Source organism: Netta rufina, assembly GCF_964035555.1.
Source record: "Netta rufina genome assembly, chromosome: 17".
NCBI classification, from domain to species: Eukaryota; Metazoa; Chordata; class Aves; order Anseriformes; family Anatidae; genus Netta; species Netta rufina.
Window position 1 is genome coordinate 1,842,885 of NC_140141.1, and position 21,940 is coordinate 1,864,824.

Genomic DNA, 21,940 nt, shown 5'->3' on the forward strand with positions numbered 1-21,940 from the left:
CTCTGCCTGGGCAGGTCTGGAGGCAGGCGCTCCCTTGCGCCTACCTGTGGGAGCACCTTGCTTATGTTACTGGCACACATGCTGCTCCCACCTTCATGGCTTCTTATGGTTTCAGTAGCCACGGTAACTTTTCCTTTTGGGGTGATACCCATATACCCATGCAGTGTAATCACATAGGCAGATGTAGGGATTAGATTGTCTCAAATTCTGCAATATTTACATAGTACAGTATTTCTGTTGGCTACACTGGGCCTTCTTTGTTTGGCACTGACATCACATATATTACTAAAGAAGCCTGTCTTTCTAAAGAACTCCTATTTTTCTCTTCATTACCTTGAGACACACTTCCAGTAATTTCTCATCTATCTTTACCGGGTCATTTTGATAGACTGTATGAGAACAAAGGAGAACTCTACTTCACAAGCAAATTCAAATGACGATTACAGATATGCTACTTTTGAGGGCATAGGTGGGATGTAAACGAAGCGTGCATGACGAGTAGTGTGCATTGCAGCTCCTCCACATGCTCTGCTGTGCAGAGTAAGATCCCACAGCTAGGCAAGCTACATGATTTAACTCTCCTATCTTAGCTTCTAACTCAGGAGGTCCCTAGCTCAGTTCCCAAACTGTCAGCCAAGATGACAGTTGTTACAAATATATCTTTTAAACAATACCTGAAAAGAAATCCCTGCATCTCCAGTTGACTAGCTTCCGCCCTGAAATAAATGCACTAAAAGTCACTGAACTCACTGTCCACCTACAAAAATTTCACATCATATTCTGAGATTTGTATGTTACTCAGCACTGAGAACAGTGTCATTCAACACTGCCTCCAATTAAATTTATTTTTTCTCTCTTAGAAAAAATAAGATCCTCTTCTAAGAAGTTTTTATAGTTTTATGGAATGTCTACAAAAATAAAAAATGAAAAACATAAAGATCCTTTTGCATCAACTTACACAAAACAATTTACCAGCAGGTTTTAAGCATGACTGCTATGAAACTTGCTCATGGTTTGGTCCAGTGAAGAGTGAGAAATATAGAAGCCATTTTAAAACATGTTTTCTTTAAGACCATAAGAGAAATGCAAAATCTTCTAAATTAGTTAGACTTCTAAACTAGTTAGGAAGAAGTGCTGTGCTTGATATATGCTCTGCCTCCTTGGAATCACTCATCTTTCATCTCCATCACTGACTTGCAGACTGGAAGCACTGCTATCTTTTTGACAATATTCTCATTTTTCCAGTTTCCAAAAAATCTCTAGACAAGGACTGTCAGTTCTAATTATGCAGCTCGTGCTGCAGCGACAGGTGGTTACTGAAGATTCCGAAACAACACTTTGACTTTTGCCAATGGATTCTGAAGTTTGGCCCATGTCCTTGAAAAAAATAGCCAGAAAGGATGGAAGACAGAAGATAGTGAGGGAGGTCATACGGAAATGGGACAAGCTGGTTACATTGCCTGCTGTGCCAAGCCTCCCACACACGTGTGTGTAAGGTGCACCTGGGCTGACTATGGGCAAGCCAATCCTCAAGCTGGGAGGGCTTATGGACATTGACAACTTATCTAACCAGTTGAGCAGTAAGGGCATAAAGTTATGTTTGCGTGGTGCTGTGCCCAAGTAAATTATATCCATGACCTCCCCATAAAGTACAGCACTGTGTAGGCTTGCTAGCTCAGGCATCTCTGCATCACAGACCATGGCATGCTACCGGCCTCACAGGCAGGTCATGTCTCTAGCCCTCCAGCAACAGAGTTGGATGCTCAAGGATCCAGTCTTTAGTAGAGCTGTTTTCCATCTGTTAAGTGGGAACAATAGTACTGCCTTCTTCATAGGGCAACCTTAGTGTTTGGAGCATTAGGGATGCAATATTTCTGCCCAAGGATTTCATCCAAACCTCTGACTTTTCTTTCTCTGGTATGCTTTGATCATACCCTAAAGGAAAGCACTTCTGCCCTCAAACAAGAAGTGTCCTGCTCTTCAAATTTCTTTCCAAAAAGCAACGGGCTATACATAAATTTTAATTAGGGACACCACTGAGAACTGGTCTGACCTAAGCTGTGTATGACACCAGACCTCTACAGACTTGAAGGAGGTGAGAACCAGGCAGGAGAAGTGAATGAAAAGACCCTGCAGGGAGAAGAGAAGGCCATGATGAAAGGAGAGGAGAGAGTTTGAACTCTTCAGTGTTCTCAGACTTCAGTGTCCCGCAAGCACAGATCTGCAGGCAACTCCTTGAGTTAAGCCAGGGCTCTGCTGGTACTTAATAGAATAATGACCAAATGCTGCTGGAATTACTTGTGTAACTTAGACACCATCCTGAGCAAGTGTATTGCATTTCAGTCACTCCAACACAGGGCAAAGGAGATGAAATGTGTTTAGCAATGGCAGTCTTTAGAAGTAAATGTTACAAAGACAAAGAGATTTCTGTCTTGGTAATAGGATGATTTCAAACACTCTTAAAGATTCAGTCCTTCTTCTGATACTGAGTTCGCACAGCCAAAGTCTAGTTCTCTTCCTCTGGCAAGTAGTCAGATATCCAACATTATCCAACATTATCACTTAGAAGAAAAAAGGAAAAACCTTTTGCAATATACATACACTCATGCATATATGCCAAGCTCTGGAAAGCTGGCCAACACCTTGCAGGGCCTGGAGAGAAACAGTGCAACAGCAAAGCATGAAAAAATTCTCAGAGACCTTGACTTTTTAAGCCAAAAATCACTTGCAGAGAAGTATATAAGCAGGATAGTACTCCAACAGCACAGTAGCAGTGATAATACACAAATTTCAGAGGAAAGCTGGCATGAGCCAGCATGGACAGGCTGAAATGCCAGATAATGTTTTCCAAACTACACCTGCTGTAAAGGTAACTGCAAAGTTTATATTGGAACTGGAGAGTGTCCTTTGCTATTGTGGGCTAGGTTGTGAACAATGAGGGGACTTCTGTCCTCACTTGACCTACTGCCACAACGTTTTCTTTTCCTACATGCTTATTGCAGGACAAGATAAGTATGTTCTCTCACTGGACTACAAACTGGTGTGCAGCTGTAAGCTTGTCACCCCTCACACCAGGAAGCTGTGACACAAAAATGTCAGGCTGAGACAATGCTTGCGTGAGCTACAGCTGATTGGCATGGCTGGGGCTCTCTGCCTGATCCACTTGTTTTTAGCAAACTCCTCTCCACAAAGGTGTCCACAGCTTGCTTGTTATCAGGCAAGCTCCAGGCAGGGCTGGCTGTCCTTTCCCTTCTGCTGGGTGTGTATTGTCTTCGTAATCATTTACAGAAGATATCAAGATCTCGGTGCTTAGTGATTTCATTTTAACGGGGAGGGTGAGAACCATTAGCAACAAACAATTGTATTTGTGTGTGCTGGGAACAGGATGAGAGTGATCCTGGTATTCCCAAGTATTCCCCAGACTTGGTAGCAGAGCTGATTCTACCAGGCTTACAGGAAAATCTCATTATCATTCTAACATACCTCCAACCATCTGCAACCACTGCTGCTACTAATGTAAAACTTCCATTTTACATCTCCACACAAACCCCTCCTGGTGGTACTGAGCTAAAGACAGGCTCCGTCAGAATCTCTCTGGGGATAGAAACAATCCAAAGCCACTTGCTCCCCTTCGTGAACAAAGGTCATTATTTTGACAAATTAGTTAAGTCTCTCTCAGTCAGCAATGATGACCCTGAATTATTCAGCATGCATCTGTCTTTTCCCCTAAGAAAAATGCCTTGTAAAGCAATAAGTGTATTTCATTTGAACCACTTCTCAAAGATGTAAGACAGTTTGGGCTCACTCCAATGCTCCTTGAAGTCAATGGGAGTCTTTCATTTAATTTTCATTTAATTAATTTCATTAAATTTGTAGATGATGCCAATCTGGGAGGGGTTGTGAGTACTTTGGAGAACAGGATTAGAATTCAAAATGATTTTGATAGTGTAGAGGATTGTCTGAAATGAATAGATGCAATTCAACAAGGGTAAGAACAAAGAAAAGGTTGGGTAAAAATAACTAAGTACAGGATGGGGAAAAATTGGCCTGGCGACTGCAGTTTTAGAAAGGATATGAATGAAAGAGGACTGGGAACTCTCCAACTCCATGTATCCTTAAGGACTGGAAGATGGCAGAATTACTATCTGCAGTGATGGTTAAGATCTGCTTAAACAAAAGACTGGCAAGAATGGTTTCCACAGCTGGGCATGTGGTTCCTCTCAGCCCATTTTGAAGATTTCAATGATTTTTAAGCATATATTCAGATATGAAGCATGTAACGTACAACTTCTCCTGGCTGTAGTACATTCATATTACCTAAAAGAAGTGTGGGTTTACTGCATAAAAAGATACACAAATACATCATTTTTGCTCTGCAGTTTCAATATTTATCACAAAGGTGAAGGTATGTCCTGTTGTACTGGCAAATGTATTTTGGACACTAACAGACAGAACAATCCAACCCATGTGCAAGCCCCCCCTTAGCTCTTCTGAACTAGACAGGAGATAAAAGCAGACTCCAATGCTCAGCACCTTTTCTGATGACCTGGAGTCATTGTAGCAACATAAGCTATGTTCCTGGAATACAATTAAGTAAGTTTGCAGCACACAGACAAAGTAAATGTTACTTTGTACTTTCTTCTTTCCTAATAAGATGTGATAAAATGCTAAATATATTATGCTAACCTGTATTTATAGCAAAAGTGATGATAACTTGCATCACTTTTGTGAAGTGTTCTGATGCGCAAGACAAGCCACTGCCTGAAAATTAATTGCATTTCATTAAATCAAGAAAATTCAAGGGGGGGAATAAAATAAAAAAAAAAGATGGAAGCAAAGGTATCCTATTTTCCTCATGCAGCTAAGCAAAGGCCTGATTTAGGACCAGTTAAATTACTATGGATCGATATTGTTTCATTTCCGTGTCTCTTTGTGCATTCTAATAAAATAACAATGCTGATGAAGATGAACATTCTACATTTGAACTATTCCTATTATATAAGTGTTTCATCATTTTGCAAAAATAAAAAATAACATAAAAAAATCCTCCAACACTTTGTAAAGCACATCATAGTGAAGTGTATGACATAAACGTGTGTGTATGTTTTCATATAGATGTGTGTTTAGATGGTATAGCTATTATTATCCTCATTGTGCAAATGAAGGAATACACAGTGTAAATAACTTCCCCACGGCCACGAAGTGCTGGGGAATGCTATCTGCAAATGATATCTGAGCCTGAAAATGAAGCCTCGTTAGTCTGAAATTTAAGAATAATCAACCAAAACACAAAAATAGCTATACTTAGCATAAACAGGAAAGTCAGGCCAGAAGCTGCTTCCTCTCACTGACGTTCTTATGAAAAACTAGTGAAACAGAAAAATGTGGAATAGACAGATGTCCAGGTGACGACTGGAGATGCAGTTTCTATTTTATTCCCCTGTTTGACCTCAGAAAGAGTTCATTCAGTGTAAGATTAGAAAACCCTTGGCTTTTGTCACTATAACCAAAGAGAAAACCAAACTGTACTCTAGCTCTCAATCTGTCAGCCCTATTGTAGCTAATGGGGTTACATGGCAGTGCATCAAGGTGCCATTTGGCCTTCAAGTTAAAAACAGATGATCTTGCTGCTAACCTGAGCCTATAGTTCCGCTGAGCTTCCCTTTCACTTGCAATGAGATGACAACAGGGACACACCGAATAAAATGTATCAAGAGCTGGTTTCAGTGTGGTTGGGGAATTGGAGATGGAGGGCAATTTGAAAGCATTTTGTAAGATTTCAGCTGCTTGTTCCCCATTGACTCTGATGGGAGTCATGCTGCTTTGATCTTCTGAATGCTTTCACATACTTTTCAACCCGACAAGCACTCATACATTGCATCTGTTTACTGCTGAATCGAGCTGAGTCCTGAACTTTGTTATCTGTACTATCTTTAAACAACCAAAAGGAAAAATAGCCAGACTGTGGGCAGAAGACTCCATCTGAAAGTATACTACCCTGTTGTATTGACACATCATGCATTTTCTAAGTGTTTATGAATTGATTATATTAATAATAAAGAATAATAAAGTTGCATAACTGATTAAAAAGGCCCAGTTATGTGTATTTCATATGAAGACGGCAGGATACAGAAGGCAGGGGAATGAACAGGCATGGATCTGCATACTCAGGAGCTGGATCTGTTTCAGTACACTCATATTTAAAGCCTATGACAAGCTCTAGGCATTTAACGGAAAAACTGTACCAGGCAGCAGCTTGTATCTCCCAGCACAGGCTGGGAGAAGGAGGCTGGTTCCATGCATGCACTCTGGATGCAGGCAACAAAGACACAAAGAGGAAAACAGGTGAAGCCATGAGGAAGTCTTTTAATTTGGATTTGGGCTAGTAAATTGAAGGCCTAATTTGTCAACAAAATTCCAGATTTTCATAGCAGTGCTAAGATTCTGAAGCACACTCAAAGCTCTTGGGTGCTGAGCTCCAAAACAGTTAGAAGTGGACATCAATTTCTGCTGGTTCAAGCTGAAAATCCCCCTCTTGAAATCAGGATAACATCATAGGTAAAGGATGGGCAACTACGTTTATGTCTATCTAATTCATTACAGGCTTTAAACTCCAAGGAATAAGAGTGACTTTTGAACACCAGAATTTGCATGAAGTTCTGCAGTACCCTGGAGAGACTTGCATCCCCTTTCAAAGACAGATATATCCACCTCTAAAGAAACATTTATAAAAACATGCAACAGAATTGTGAAGCAGCAGCTTCACTTGCTCTTGCAGTGCTCAGAGATGTGTTATATCTTCACTACTCACTGAAAAAGTAGCTGCTGTTATTCATAAATGAGCTGGCAGAAATGAACCTTCTAAAAACAAAAACTATCTCAAAACAGTACACATAGTACAGGGGAATGGAAAAAGGAATTACCAGAGTTTTATATTCAGTTATTGTTATTTATTTTAACAAGGCAGGTGATGGAGCCATAGCTCTAGACCATCTGCCTTTCTGCTAGATATGACACAAATACACAGCCACAAGCCTAAGACCCATGAATTTTTACAGACCCGAGGCACTGACTCCTCTTGACTTGCCCACCTATAAGTAACTTCAGAATCAGACCATACACCCCAGCCCAGTGGATGCAACTTGCTTTTCCAAAAGCAGTGCTTCCAGAAGTATTACCGCAGCACCAGCTCAGCTTTAGGACTTTGTGGGTACAGTTCAGAGGGGAGGGAGAAACTTGGCAAGGAAAATGCGTGGCCAAAACCCAGCAACGCTCACAGATTTATAGTCAATGTTGTGCCAACCATGCTCAGCTTGCCTTTAGTGTTTCACTCATGTTAATCCAGGCATCCCCTGCATAAGCATACCCTAGATTGCAAGCACCTGGAGCAGCTGGACAGCTGTGCTCTCTCCTTTTGGTTTCCAGACAATGTGAACAAACTGGAGAGCTCAACTATATGCAAAGTTCCCTGGAAAAATGCACATATTAATGCCAAGCTCTCAGCACAGCTAGCTGGCAGGAGCCCGCTCTGGTTTTATCCTTCACACTCATCAGTGCGCTGAGCAGACAGCAGATGACAAGGGCTAAATATTACTGCAACTGCACCGAGCTCAAGCTGCTACTGCAGTTCCAGTTGCTCACAAACTTACCTTTTTATTTAAAATGGAGCAAAGACTGAGCTGATTTGGTATCCCTGTGCTTGCTAATCATACATTTGTCACTGGCATCAAGCTGCAAGGTTCACTGGTGCTGGGTCACTGTCCTCCTTGCCTGTTGGAGCCTGACCCATGCCATAGTTCATTTACGCTCAGCTTTGAGGTCTGCTATGAAAACAGTTGCATGTAGCTGATAACTGCTATTCACCCATTCACAGGGAGGGTATGACTGAGAAAGAAGGAGTATCTCTGTGTGCAGTGTGGCAATCCACAGGCTCCACATTGCCTTCTGAACTCCCCTGAGAGTTACTTTGCAGTGAGATTTTCAGGTGAGTTATTTAACTCCTTATTTCCCCCTCAGGTGAATAAGGGTTGTCTGCCTCAGGAAGATGACATGAGGTACTTACCAACTTCATTCAGATTTTTTTTTTCTCAGAAACAGAGGTCATCATCGCCATGCAAAATCATACTATTGAAAGAGAAAATCTTATTACAGTACATGTGTAGTTCCTGCCTGGTCTTTTCCCTTCCAGGTCTCACAAACCTCTGTGTTCGTATGTGCAACTTTTCAGTGGGCTAACATACAGCAGTTAGGAAGCCTTTTCTTTCTGTTTGAAAAGCAGAATGCCATATAATGAAGGGAAAATAAAAATAAAAAAAAAAAATGTAATATTATCAACAGAACTATGATTGCTCCAAAATCCCAGTGCATAGTTACTCATGGCCATAAGACTGCTGAGGACCACAGTATACTTCAGACTTGTCTTCTATGTTTTCTTTTTATATATACCAGTACCAAAAAAGAGTTCTGTCACCCTCAGCTATTGCGAGATCTAAGCACAGTTTCGTCTGGATCTTAGAGCCTCCTTCCCTCAGACATGCAGACAGGGAAGATTTTAGCTTCTTTGCACTTATAGATGGGTATGTGTGAAGCGTGAAAGACTTTCACAGGCTAAAATAAATCCACATTAGCAGACACTTAGACAAAGACGTCACCACATGACATCTGTGTCTGTCCTACCTGTTTTTTTATGTACAAAACACCATCCCCAGAAGTGGCCTGGCCAACTCATTTCTCCAAGACTGTTTTCTTCCAAATCTGCATAGCTAGTTAGCATGTAAATGTTGCTATTTAGGCTCTTTGGATTAGAACAATTTCTCACTCCCATATCTACTTGGAAATCTTTTAACAACTCTTACAAGTAAAGATAATTTTCCAGTGGATCAATATAAAATTCTTCCTCTTTTGTACAACTTCATAATAAACTGTGTGTACAGCAGAACCATGTTCCCCTGTAGTATTTTATTCCTCATAAATTTTTGAACCAGATTCATCTACTTCAAGTAGATCTGGCTCTTTCAGCTATAAGTTTTGCAGCCTTAGGGATTCTTTACCGGATGAGCAGATGATCTTTTTAACACCTTGAGTTTTTGTCTTTCATATCTTGCATTAAATAAATCTCCATTTCATGATTTTTATTTATGCCAATGCCCAATTCTATTACAACTCCCTCTTCTGCTTTCTGTTTCCTGTATTATTCTTTTTTGGGGTCTATAATATAATTTCAGTGACTAAGTCATAGACTGTGACTTTGCATTTATGAACTGAAACATGAATGTGCATTATCACTTTATTTTTATGAAAAGCCATGTTAACTGATTTAATTTCTACAAAGAGGCTTTACGTTTGGTTTCATGATATCTGGCCTCTAACCTCCAACCCTCCAAACAAACTTTTACATACTGGGGTCATTATAGTTCTTTATCTCTCTGCCCCAATCACTTCAGCAGCTATAATGGAATTTAGGCAGGAGCTTAACTAGAAACTGTTCTTTTCTCTATTTTGGACTACATTTGATGTGAACGGAAAAAACATGACTCTAACAAATAAAAGACTTGATGTAACTCCCCCAGTGCCCCAGGCTAGTTAGATAAGTGTTTAGCTGAACAGACAATTAGCCAGTAGGAGATCATAGTGGTGTCCCATACCCTAGGAAACTGCATTCATTTTATTCATTTTTCTACCCTTGTAACAGAATCGCTCTCAGTTTGCCTCTGTTTTATGATGATACTAGTGCAGGCAGATTACGTTCAACATTTTTTTCCCTTATTTCCCTTCTTTGATGAGCAAGGAGTATCCCAGCCCTCAGAGGTATGTTCAGGTCACTCTTGATCCTACAGTTCTAGCCCACCTGCATTCCTTCTGTCATGCTATAAAGACCAAAGAAAACATAGGAAGCTTTCCAACTTATAAATAACTAGAGTGGTCACTGCAGTGCCAGCTGTTGACAAAATAACTTTGGGGGTGTTCCCAGGAAGAGAAAAAATGTCAAGCTCCAGTAAAGTCTGCTTGAGTAACAGTCTTGTTAACAGTCAGCTCATTAAAACTCATTAAAACCTTTGGGCAGCCCTGAAGCACCCATGAAATCTGATAGCAGCAAACTGGTCCACACAGGGACCAGGCTGAAGAAAAGATTAAAGTGTCTCTCCTAACTCCATCCTGTGTGCTGCAGACACCAGCTGGGGCTGAACAGGATTTTGCATCTAAAGCCTTTTCAAAAGGAAAATGTAATTATAACAATATAACACATCAGAGGATTCAGCAGACCATCCTATACTTAATGCAGCTGGCTAGTGGATGAGAGTTTTTCTGCTGTTGGGTTGGGGGGACATCTTCTGCTTTATGCCACACCTTGACAGGGAGAAGTTTAGATTTCATTTTGAACACACACCTGAACTGGTAACTTGCATTATATTTTCCAATGAAACCTGAATTGCGTGCTTGACTCCCATTAGACTGTGCAAGCTCAGTAACCTTAAGTCACAGAGAAAACTTCAGTCTTATGATCGAGTTGTTTTTCTAACTCTTCCTTGGATCAGTTCACTAAACAAAAACTAGAGAAAATGACAGACCAGACAAAGCCATTTATTAGTAAATTCAGGGGTATCCATTGTAAAACATGAGGTAGTTTACGGCCCCGAAGGATTGTCATTGTCTTGACGTATTATATTGACCTCTGGCAAAAGTATCTGTCTAACATAATTTTTTAAACTAGAAGTTTGTAAAACAGCTAAGCATTTCACCCTTGATTGTGTGTAAAGCAGATTACTCATCTTTTGCTGATGACAGTGTGGGAAAGAGACCCTTCTACTGTGGATAAGCCCTCTCCCCCCAGCAAAATAACACATTATTTCTTTATTTGCTTCCTGTGCTATTGAGCAAAGGAAATCCTCTCCCAGTTAATGTGCTTCTGGAACCATCTTCATTCATGCCCCCTAGTAATTTCTGTGTTATCTTTTCTACATTTTTCCTGTGTCGGGCACACTTTATCACATTTAATTTTAACATCTCATTTTATGTGCTCAGTTTTCTCAGAACCTCAACAGCAAACCAACCAACCAACCCATGACAAAAACCCTTATCAGCAATTAGCCCTGCTGGAGATCAAATGATAACAGTTAGATATGGATACTAAAAAGTGCAGGATGCAGTTACATACACATGTATGCTTTCTCAACAGCCTGAGCACCAAAGAAATAAATATCAATGAATGTAGCCCAGCTGATTCTACTAAGAAGAGGCAGAGTAGGAGATGAGATTAGACATACACATTGTTTAACCTGGCAACAAAGGGAACAATTTGGAAAACTACTTGTCAAGGTGTCTTCAGAAATTAGTATAGTATATTTTACAGCATTGCCAGAGGGGCTGTTTCCTATTCCGTCTACAGCTCTGTGTGAAATCCTTGTGAGGAAATTCTCAGCCCTAGGGAAAAAGCTGCCTTCAAGATTTGTTACAAACTTGAAACTCAGCTCAGCGCCATCAAAATGTGTGAAGAACTTTCATGGAAACATGGGTTGTGCCGCTGAAACAGCTAAAACTGGCTCTGGCTGATCTTTGCTTTCAGCATTAAGCTCATGCCAAACTAAACCATCCAGTGATGGCGAGAACTGTATGTAGTCACAAAAATTGTTTTCTGTAAGTAGTAGACTTTCTCTTTTGTTCATTGAATAAAGTCCAGAGCAATCCCCCAAACTACAATAGGTGAACTGGATTTTCAGTGGCAGAAATGAGATCTAATAACTTGCACAAATTGTATGTGCCAGTGAGACTGAAGTATTATTATTTTTATATATTTTTTTGAGTGATAGTCAAGTATAATTAATCTAACCCTTAAAAACTATGCTTAAAATGTAGTTTGGTACATACCCTTTGTGCCTTTAGATGGCCAGTCACCAGGCAAATTATACTTTCCTTCATTACTGTAGTTTCATTTCTCTCTCTCTGGTGTTTACTAGAATGAAGTGGAGCATGTAATGCAACATCGTGTTCATAGATTTCATTTTCCGTATCAGCTCCAGTTCTGCACAAAATCTCAAACACTACAACAGCTTTTTACATGCTCAAAAATGCAAAAAGAAATTGCTGAATGCACCCAAATCCAGAAGTCTAAAGAGGATACCCTAAATTTATTCAAACAACATCATTTACAGTTGCAAAATAATTGCCTGCACACAAATAATCAGGTAATTTTTAACAGTTACTATATGGAAGAGATTATAAAAGTTGGGAGAAAATGTCAGCTTTCTCTAATATCCCACCTGCTCTAAATACATGGTTACACGTTAACAAAAAATGAATAGCCATTGAGACCAGTTTTGGTAGGTGTTTAGGTTTCTAATTTGCAGTTAAATTAGTAGGATTTGGATGCCTAAATAGCTTTAAAAAGGAGGTTTATCATCCAACAATTAGTTAAACAAGGCAATATTGCTGAAATGGGAAAGTTATTCAGCATTTCCATGGGTAGCTGATGTGAGAAAAATAATAGCGCTAAAGTATCCTACAAACAAATACAACACCCATGCCACAATCTTCCTTATTCTAGGAAGTGACCAGATCCTCTCACATGTGCGAAGCACAATGCTATTACAGATAATTATTTACTAAAATAAACTGGACTCAGATAACCCCTTGTATTCTAACATCTGAAACTAGTTTTCAGATGAACATTGCTTGTTTACCTTCTCATGCTCCTGGAAATCCTTCAGAAGCACTACATTGATTTTATAAATAACTCCACAGAGAACAAGGGGGTAGCCAAATGTCAGAACGGAAAACTAGGGAAGAGCTGAGAGCACAAGCCAAGACTACATCCACTGCACTTAACAAAGTGAAACAACCAAAAAGCATCTGCCTCCAAAACATACTGCTTCTGAAGTACTTAAGAATAGATTTTTAAATTATCATTATTTGATTATTCCACATCAAAAACATCTCTGTAAAGGGACAAATTGGTGTACAAAGTCCTCACCTGTCAAGTTTCAGGCAAAGAGTTACGTGCTTGCCTCAAGGAGGTCCTAGAAAGTAATGCAAAACGGTCCAGATACTGGAGAAAAGGGAAGAAATCTGTCAGCAGACCTCCACATACTTTGTTACATAAGAAATATAAAAATATTTCTAAATCCTTACTCAGCCACTCATACTATGTCATGACACTCATTTTTATATGCTGTAAGTTAAATTTAACAGGAGTGCTTCCTAAAAAGCCTAAGCTCTGTCCCAGTTAAGTGTATGTACATTATTAACAATCATAATGATGATGCTTAGATTGTATATTTTATGCAAAGATCTCAAAGAACTTTTCAAGGATTTAGTATTAATACTCTTTATCTGTCAAGGTAATTCAGAACCATTATACATCTTTTGTGAGTGCATATGCTAAGACAGATCAAATAAATGACTTGGCAAAGATCAAAATAGCACACCAATGTCACAGCTGAAAGTACATGCCAGAAACTCCACTATAACCAGATAAATCCAATGCAGAATCTGATAACACATCCAATGGGTTCTCCAATTGTTACCTAATCTTATTAAAGCATAGGCAAATGAAATGAAAATCAAAAGTCTCACAATGTGTGCAGATTGAGCTCTTATGTAATATGTAATATACATAGAAATTACATAATAATAAACTTTTAAAATTACATAATAAATTACATAGAATATGTAATGCTTAAAATCCCAGCCCAGTGGGCTCACTAGAGCATACTTCCTTTATTCATTACCTATGAAGAAGAAAGTAGTAGACATGATTACAAGTCCTGAGCTCATTATGTCCTTTTGATCTCTTAGTCTACCTAGCATAGACAGACTCTTATCTTTCATATAGGTACATCCTAAAAAAAGCACTGTGTTCTTCCAACACTCTATAAGAAGTCTAGGAGTATGCCAAAGATCCCATGTCTAATATTCAGGGTGATTCATGTTTCAGATCTTATCAGTAGCTTCTCTACTAATTCCAGATTACCAACCAAATCTTCAGCTAATATTAATCAATATGGTGCTCATACAGTCAGAGGGATCTACACACACCTAAAACAGCTGAAAATATCCTGTCTTTTTTTTTTTAAATTTATTTTAATAAGACCAATCCTTCCTCTAGATAATATAAAAACTGTACACTCCTACAAATGATAAACAAAAGCAAAGTCATTTAGTGGCTATGATGTATATGATATGTCCAGAAAAATCCTAAATTGGGCTGAAAAGACAATAATTTATATGGCATATTGTAACTTTTTACTATGTTGTAATAAAGCAACACAGATTTGTGTCATGATCTGGAGGATGGCTTAGAGGCACAAAGAGCTACAAATACTGCATCTAAAACAAAGTGGCAGACGGCCACTGGAACTGAAGAACACAAAAGCTTTAAAGCTAAAGGGATTTTTTTTGAGAAAAAAAAATAAATCACAAGTTTTAATGATTAGTGCAAGTTTCTGTTTTGGAGCCAGGTGCTATTGGATGCTCCAGTTTAGCTTTCATTTATATCCCAGTTCCTGGGAGACATGGGACGGTTACATCACTTTTACATTCAGAACTCATCTTTACCATGCCTACTCTTCATACCAGAGAGATATTAAAATTGTTTCTGCTCCTTTTAAAGCCAATATTAACAGCACATGGACTGAACTCAACAGTTATTATTGCAACTTTTATTTTTGATACTGCAAGTTCCTTAGTTTTTCCTATATCCTGATTACCAAAGCAGATCAGAAAAAGTATTTTCTTTCTCATAGTTGCTTCATCCTAAATTGAAAAGTTCATAAAGATTCTGATGTCAGGAATACTGAAATTGAGCTGAAATGACAGGACATGATTTCATCATTTCCTATCAAAATGAAATGTTTAGACATTGCAGAAAATAAAAGCATCCATTTGCAGACTTAAATCAAATGTTTGTTTCAAGGTAGATCAAAGTTGTTTGGAATGGAATAAGGCACTTCAGCTGGTGAGAGAAACCGCATTATGTTGTGGAAAACCATGGCAGATTGAACTTGATCTTCAACCAACCCTCAAGGCAGAGATTTATTTTCCCATTACAAAATTCATCCCTTCATAAGCATATTCTATGCAAGTGTTCAATCTAAAAAAATCCCATTTGCTAATGGGAGAGTATTTTCTTTGATATAATTCTAGAAACTATGTTGACTACATCTGCTTTTCACTTCCACTTGGGTGCTCTGAACCCTCAGTGATCAAAACCCATATGATAACCTCTCCTGAATATTACACACTGTGGTTAACCAGTTTAATAGATCACGGCTTCTGAAACAGGGGCTTGCTCTTCTTTACTACTCTCACCTGCTTTGCCCCCACTGCAGGTTACATTTTCCTCCTCCAGTCCCTCTCCTCCCCCTAGGAGCAAGCACCAGGCCAGGGTGAATACTTGGCTTCCTCCATTTGACTGCGTGCACTGTTAGACTCAATCAAGCCATAACATGCATCTCAAATCACTCATAACATGGCTTAAACTTGTGAGATAACAGGGAAACTGGGACTCTTCACACCCTTGTTTTTAAACTTTTGTGTGTCTTTGCAGTACCTCCATTTCTGGGGCTCATGCCTTGGTCTGCAGCTGTGATGGTTATCTTTTCCATTTGAAAGCTGCAACTGAAAACTTATGTAATCACATGCATCCAAGAATGCATTGCAAAAAGAGTATCAAATGGACTGCCACTAGTGATACGACTGCTAAAAGCAGCAGCACTAGAACTGCCAACACTAACCTAAGGAGCAGATAAAATCCTGGACCCGATTATCTTCTCCCCTTGATTTTATACTCTGTCATTCCACCAACTTTAAAAGAATTCAACTTTCCCCTGAAGTGCACCAGAGTAAGGAAGAAGAGAAACAGCTGCTAAAAGTTTAATGTTTTAAAACACTGTTTGCTTCAGGCTATTTTAGATGCTCTGATACTTCAGCTTTTGTAAAGTCTATCACTTGGTTAGAGAAAAGTTATTTTGTTGCTGATAAAACCAGACTAAGTGTTACTGGAAGATTCGTTTGTCTGCAGTAATATTTTACAAACAGCTGAGTGTATTGTTACCCCCTCAAATACAGTCCAAAGCAAACAGAACAAAGCAGCTATTAAAGCATCACTCAATGTAACTTCCTACCATGGAGCTGTGGCTAGAACAGTCTGGCTTTGCATCTCTGCAGCCAGCTGACAAACGGGGAAGGAAACATCACAGCTTCCCTACTTTCACAGGGCCAGGCAGATCGGATTCTGCAGAGGACAGGCACAAACTCTAGGCAATTGTCCCATGGCCAGAACCGGTTGTGGAGCTGCTGCTTTGGAAAATGGGAATTCAGAGAGAGAGGCCATGCCACAGGTTCTTGCACAGCCTCTGCACTTGGTACACAGCCTTGTGGCATTGTGGTAAGCCCCAGGTTGGGCAAAGGGTATCATTAGTAAGGAATCTCCTTTCACTCCTTCTGCACCCAGGATTCTGCCTGTAATACAGATTAAGTTAACACATCTCACCTCCCGTTCACATCCTTATCTGAGATCTATGTAAAATACAAGATGATCTAGAAGGTAAAAAGCTAAGGAATTTTGTAAGAAAAGCACACAGTTTTGGATAACATTCAGATTTTGAATGCAATCCTCCACAAAATACACAGCATAGCATAAGAAAGGGCCAGAGAAACTGTATCCTGTTCCCAGTGCTGGCACCATTCACTATGTGATTTCTGGCAAGTAACTTCTGGACAGAGCTGAGAATATATTGGAATTTTCTGTTAATTGATCAAATAAAATGAATTTCAAAGAGTTTTCATTTCAAGGCAACTGAAATGCAGATTTTCAATTAACTCATCAAATGAAAAAAATGAAAACACAGAGCATGGGAAAGTGATGCTTTTGAGACATCTATACTTTGGTAACGCTAAAAAAAGGGACATTTTAAAATGGAAATGCTTTCAAAATGAAAGATTAGAACATGCTGATTTTTTCTATTTCCTCTCCTCAGTCTTGATTTAAATTATGTTGAAATTTTGATCCACAGGAACAACTCACCAAAAATAATCTGATCATTAATCTCTTTCCCATGAGATCAGAACAAGTTTTGCCATCTACTTCAATGGTCAAAACTTCATTATAGCACTTTGAAATTTTTCTGTGTTTCATATTCCTCATTTGTGAAACAGAATCTATACCTTGCCTCCACTTTTTGGCATGGTTACTCTGTCACTGTGGACTAAATAATTTCAGACATCATTTGCCATTAATGATATTTTTTTAATGGACTAAATTCTGTCCTGACTTATTTAACCAAGTTCAAGTAGATGCAGTTTGGCAGACAAAAAGTCAGTGCAGAATTTGGTCTCGATCTCTAGAGTACTTTGAAGTCCACAGTGAAAAAAGTGAGTAATAAATGCGGCTGCTGGAACCAGAAGTCAAATGAGGATACCAACACTGAGCAGGGAAAATGAGTTTAAATTCATCATTAATCAACACACAAAAAATAGGAATAAAAGATATTACACAACAGGTCTGTAGGAAAAAAAACAACAACCAACAATAGTGAAGATATTAGAAATGTAATCTTAAACTTTATATTTCAATGGGCATTTAAAGCAGACATTTTCTTCCATTTTATATTCACCACTCTGATGCCCAGAGAACAGAAACTCTAATTACTGTTGCATGCTGAAGGCTGGCCACTAATAATATAACTTTGTCTTCATTACATAAGATGTCTGTGAATAAGACTTGGTCTGAAACAGAGCAGGTAAACTAAAAACTCAGAGAGACATTTTCAATTAAAAACTCACTTTAAACTGGTGACTCATTTTATGGCTGCTGAAATCTGACTTTCTACTGCAGAGGAGTGAACTCTAGTGGTATGTTTGCCGAAGCCCAGAACACCTTGATCCCTGACTAGATTTCCTATTTCTTATTTTTTCCTATCGTTAGCATCATTGTGCAATGGTATATATGAATAACAGGAAGCACAGAAACCTTTATTGGTATATTCACATATTTACAATTTATGATAGACATATACATAAGAAGTGCTACCACATTAAGCTCTTTGCCAGGGTAAGAGCCAAACATATATGCTACAAACTGTTGCAGATTTACATCAGCCAAAACCATTTCACAAATACCCAATGAGTATGCCAAAACATTTTGATAAACTAGAAATTTGGAAAACACAATTGTTGCTTCAAATATCTTCCAAATCATATACTTGCTTTCAAATTATTTTTTCCAACTCTCTGAATAAAATGAAAAGTTAATTAATTAATGTGAGTGAAGACTTAGTTCATTAGCTTCCACAACACAAGGCAAGAAAACCAAATGATTTCTTCCTGTTTTTAAATCTAGATTCAGTTCATCAGTTTGCATTATTTGGCAGGTTTACCAGATTCTAAAGTGCTTCATGGAAGCAAGAAGGACATTTAGATTAAGATAGCCAGAAAGACACATTTAGTCAGAAAATATCGGTATAGGTGGCTATTTAGACCAGAAGACCTGAGAAGATTCTAAAGTGGAAACACACACATAAAAAAATGGACTTCTCAATTGCATGGACTCATCTTGTGTATAAAAAATTATCATAAAGACATTGCTTAAAACAAGCCCAATGAATGTTGACATGGTAAAAAGTTAAATATGTTTAGAGATAGTATAAGAAAGGTCATTTAAACCCATACCCAGCTCTATTCTTCAATTACCCTGCTCCAGATTGTCATTTCCTCTCTGACATAATATTACTTCTCAAACTTTTGTCAGTTCTCCCATATGACAGTAACAAACAAGCACCTACATTCTTCTTTCCCTTTACAGGCAAAATAAGCTCCACAGGAAGAGTCTTTTTTTGGCTAATGGGGTCCAGAGAGCCTTGCTTTGGAATTAACAATACCCTTAGCCATTCAAATCTAAATTAAAATGAACTAATGTAAGAAGGAGAAAGCTTAGCATTCCAGTCAGCTTTAGGCAAAGACAAATTTCACAAAGGCCAAGTCCTCAATATGGTGCAGTTCACAAAAGTTAATGGGATAACAGTGATTTCCAGCAGATGAAGGGGTTGCCCATAGCATTTCAAATCATTTTCTGACAGACTGGTTATATTAAAAAATTTCTATTTTAACTTTTATTTGTAACTGTGTCTCTCATTTTGTCTTCTCATGTGACAGTCATGAATGTCTGCGAAAACATAAAAGCTGGTGCAGATGAGCCAATGTTTCTGTCACCATGCTGGAATACTTTCCACTGTATCTCCATGGCTGATCATGTCTTCCTCTACCATTAATGTGTGCGAACCATTAACCAAACTGAGTAGAAATATGCAGAGCTTCTTAAAAGCTTTTAGTTTTTACTGGTACAAGCTGAAAGTCTTTATGAAGCAGCAAATGTCTTGAGCAACCTGACCCTGAGATTTCAGTAGTAAAATGGTGGCTTAGAAAGCTTCCTGCTTGCTCTCTCCTCACCACTTGGTAGGGAAGTACAAACTGTGAATAAAAGCTAGAAGTAGCCTTACATTATCACCTGTCATGTGTCTTGAAAGAAGTTTAGCTGTTGTTCAGAGTAAGTGGACTGGTCAAGTTTCTTACCAAGTAATTCCCAGTCCACAACTGGTGGGCAACATATTTTTGTGATACCCCCTAGTTAGAAGTTGTGACCAAACAAAATTCCAAATTTAAACCTAATGTTGTTTGCAATACACTACTGGGTCAGTACTAAGAGACCTGTACTTTGAGTCACACAATTCCTGTTCCAATGCAGCAAACTAATTTCAGAGGAATTCTTTCCTACTTTAGAAGATCTGCCAACCTTTCTGACACCCACAGAGCCCATATAGCTGAGAAGTAAAAGGCAGAGGTAGAGTGAGCTCTGAAAATACTTCAAAGGTGGGAAGTGACAAACAGTTCCAAGTATTTGACATGCAAGATAGAATGTGATTTTCTGTTTGTTTTATTGCTCTGCCGTACACAGATAATAAACCTTTGTTTCTCAGCAGCAGAACAGTTAGAAAGGAGAAAGAACTTGTCACATTAGAGAACATCACTGTTTTGTAGGGCCTCTCCCTTTGTGCAATGAAGCAGTATGGGCCTACCTTAATGACATCTTCATCTGATGATCTGCACTCCACAGATTCCAGAAGATCAGTCACAGTCCCATCATCTTCCAGAGAGATCACTTTGACAGGGACAGCCACTGTTTTCCCAGTGAGAATAGCTGTATTCAAGATCTCTGCTTCCTAAGAGACCAAAAAAAGCCCTTTTGGTTAGTATATTTCACTATTACTTCATTACTACCACCTAGATTCAGATTTACATTAATTTCTAATGTCTATTTTAAGAGTTATTCCAAGCACAGTAGGCAGAAGGGACAAAGTTCCTCCCTTTAATCCTGGAAACAAGCTTCCAGTTCTGATTGAGGGCTGGTAACACATATGTCATACTCTAATTGCTCTTTCATGACTGCTCATCAAGCGTCCGAACATCCTAACACCCAAGGAGTGATGCTGCATGGCATTAACAAGATGTCTCTTGCATCTAGCTATGCTAAAGTCTCCATCCTGGGCTCACTAATGACCATGCTGATCACATAAAAATAACCTGACTTAAGTCTGGCTGTTCTACTCACAGAATGTTTCCATTTCATTGGATGCTCAGGATGGCCATGCACAGAAGCCACTCTCGTCTTAAATGCAGGCTTTAGTCTGGTCGCGGGGATGCACTGTTGGCAGATTCACCTTAAGTCTCCCGGTTCACAATTTGTAAAGTGGTTAGTGGCAATGTCTCTCATGACAGATAAGATCTGGTTTCTCCTCCTCTGCTATTTAAGGAATTATTTTAAGAACGCTGACATTCTGTTCCCACATTAATGCACCACAGGACTGTAGGGAATCAGATCCCAATCAGGTTATCTAGGTCTTATCCTGGCTCGTGTTTGCTAATGATGGGCTAGCACTTGTTTGCAACTGTTTCTTTATCTGTCAATGAGGCTCATGCAGAACCATCATCTCTCAGAAAGGAAGGACGCTGAGAAGGTCTAGGCTCTGAACTAAACAAACTCTGCAGTGATGCGTGTTACTGGTACAACATTTTTTGTGAGGATTATTACAAAATGCATTCCTTCCAATTGATTTATCATTTCTAATTTAAATTCATTGATTTCTGATCATGTGAAGAACACAAGGCTAAACAGCACTCTCAGTTACTTAGGTGTCACATCAGTCATGCACAGCAGATATCACTGACTTGCACTATGACACACAGGGTGCCCAAATTAGTCCCTGAATTCTTCATCTTATTGCAGAATGTTGCTCGTTCCTGGAAAGGCCTCTAAGCTTTTCAGAACCATGCCTTCAAATCACTGGCTAACCCACAGAACAAGAAGCTCTTGATTTCTGCTGTCTCTTGTGAAATGAAGGCTTCCAAAGCCTCCCAAGTGTTAATTGCTTGTTATCTAAATAGCTCCCGCTACGTGCGCTGAGACTGACCTGATTTCACTTGTGGAAGACGGCGAAGTAAAAGATCAAAACCAAGTTACCAGGAGATGATGACTCCCCCTACTGCCTCTTGGGCTGAAGAAGAGAAGCTAAGGCTTCTCTCAACCAAAGCACATGGATCAAAAGGACAGTTTCCCATTACTTAAAGAAACAGAGATGCTTTATTCAGACTCAAAGCAATATTTAGAGAATGAAAAAAAATAAAATAAAAAAATCCTGGTCTTTTGATAGCTGCTTTGCTAAAGTTTTCCCATTCTTATCATGATCTTTAGGGGAGGGTGAAATAGGATTTCACAAAAAGAGAACTTAAGAAGAAAATCCTCTCCCTCCCTCAGCACAAAAGCTCTTCAGATATTTTGAAATTATAATTCATAGAAAGGTGAGAATACCTGCCTGTACTGTAAGGCCCATCTGTCTTGAGTGTGCATTTGTTCTCAGAAGAAAATATATTATTCAAGCAACTGGGACCTCAG

General features: G+C 39.0%; 1 protein-coding gene across 1 annotated transcript in view; it reads right to left on the reverse strand.

Annotated features, from left to right (window-relative positions):
* The window catches only part of TMEM132D (transmembrane protein 132D), a gene marked incomplete at both ends in the record, with an annotated part of 259,958 nt that overhangs the window by 18,838 nt on the left and 219,180 nt on the right, over positions 1-21,940 (reverse strand). The window contains one exon of the mRNA XM_084297417.1: positions 20,067-20,210. Coding sequence (XP_084153543.1) covers positions 20,067-20,210 — 144 coding nt within the window. The remainder of the gene's footprint in view (positions 1-20,066; positions 20,211-21,940) is intronic.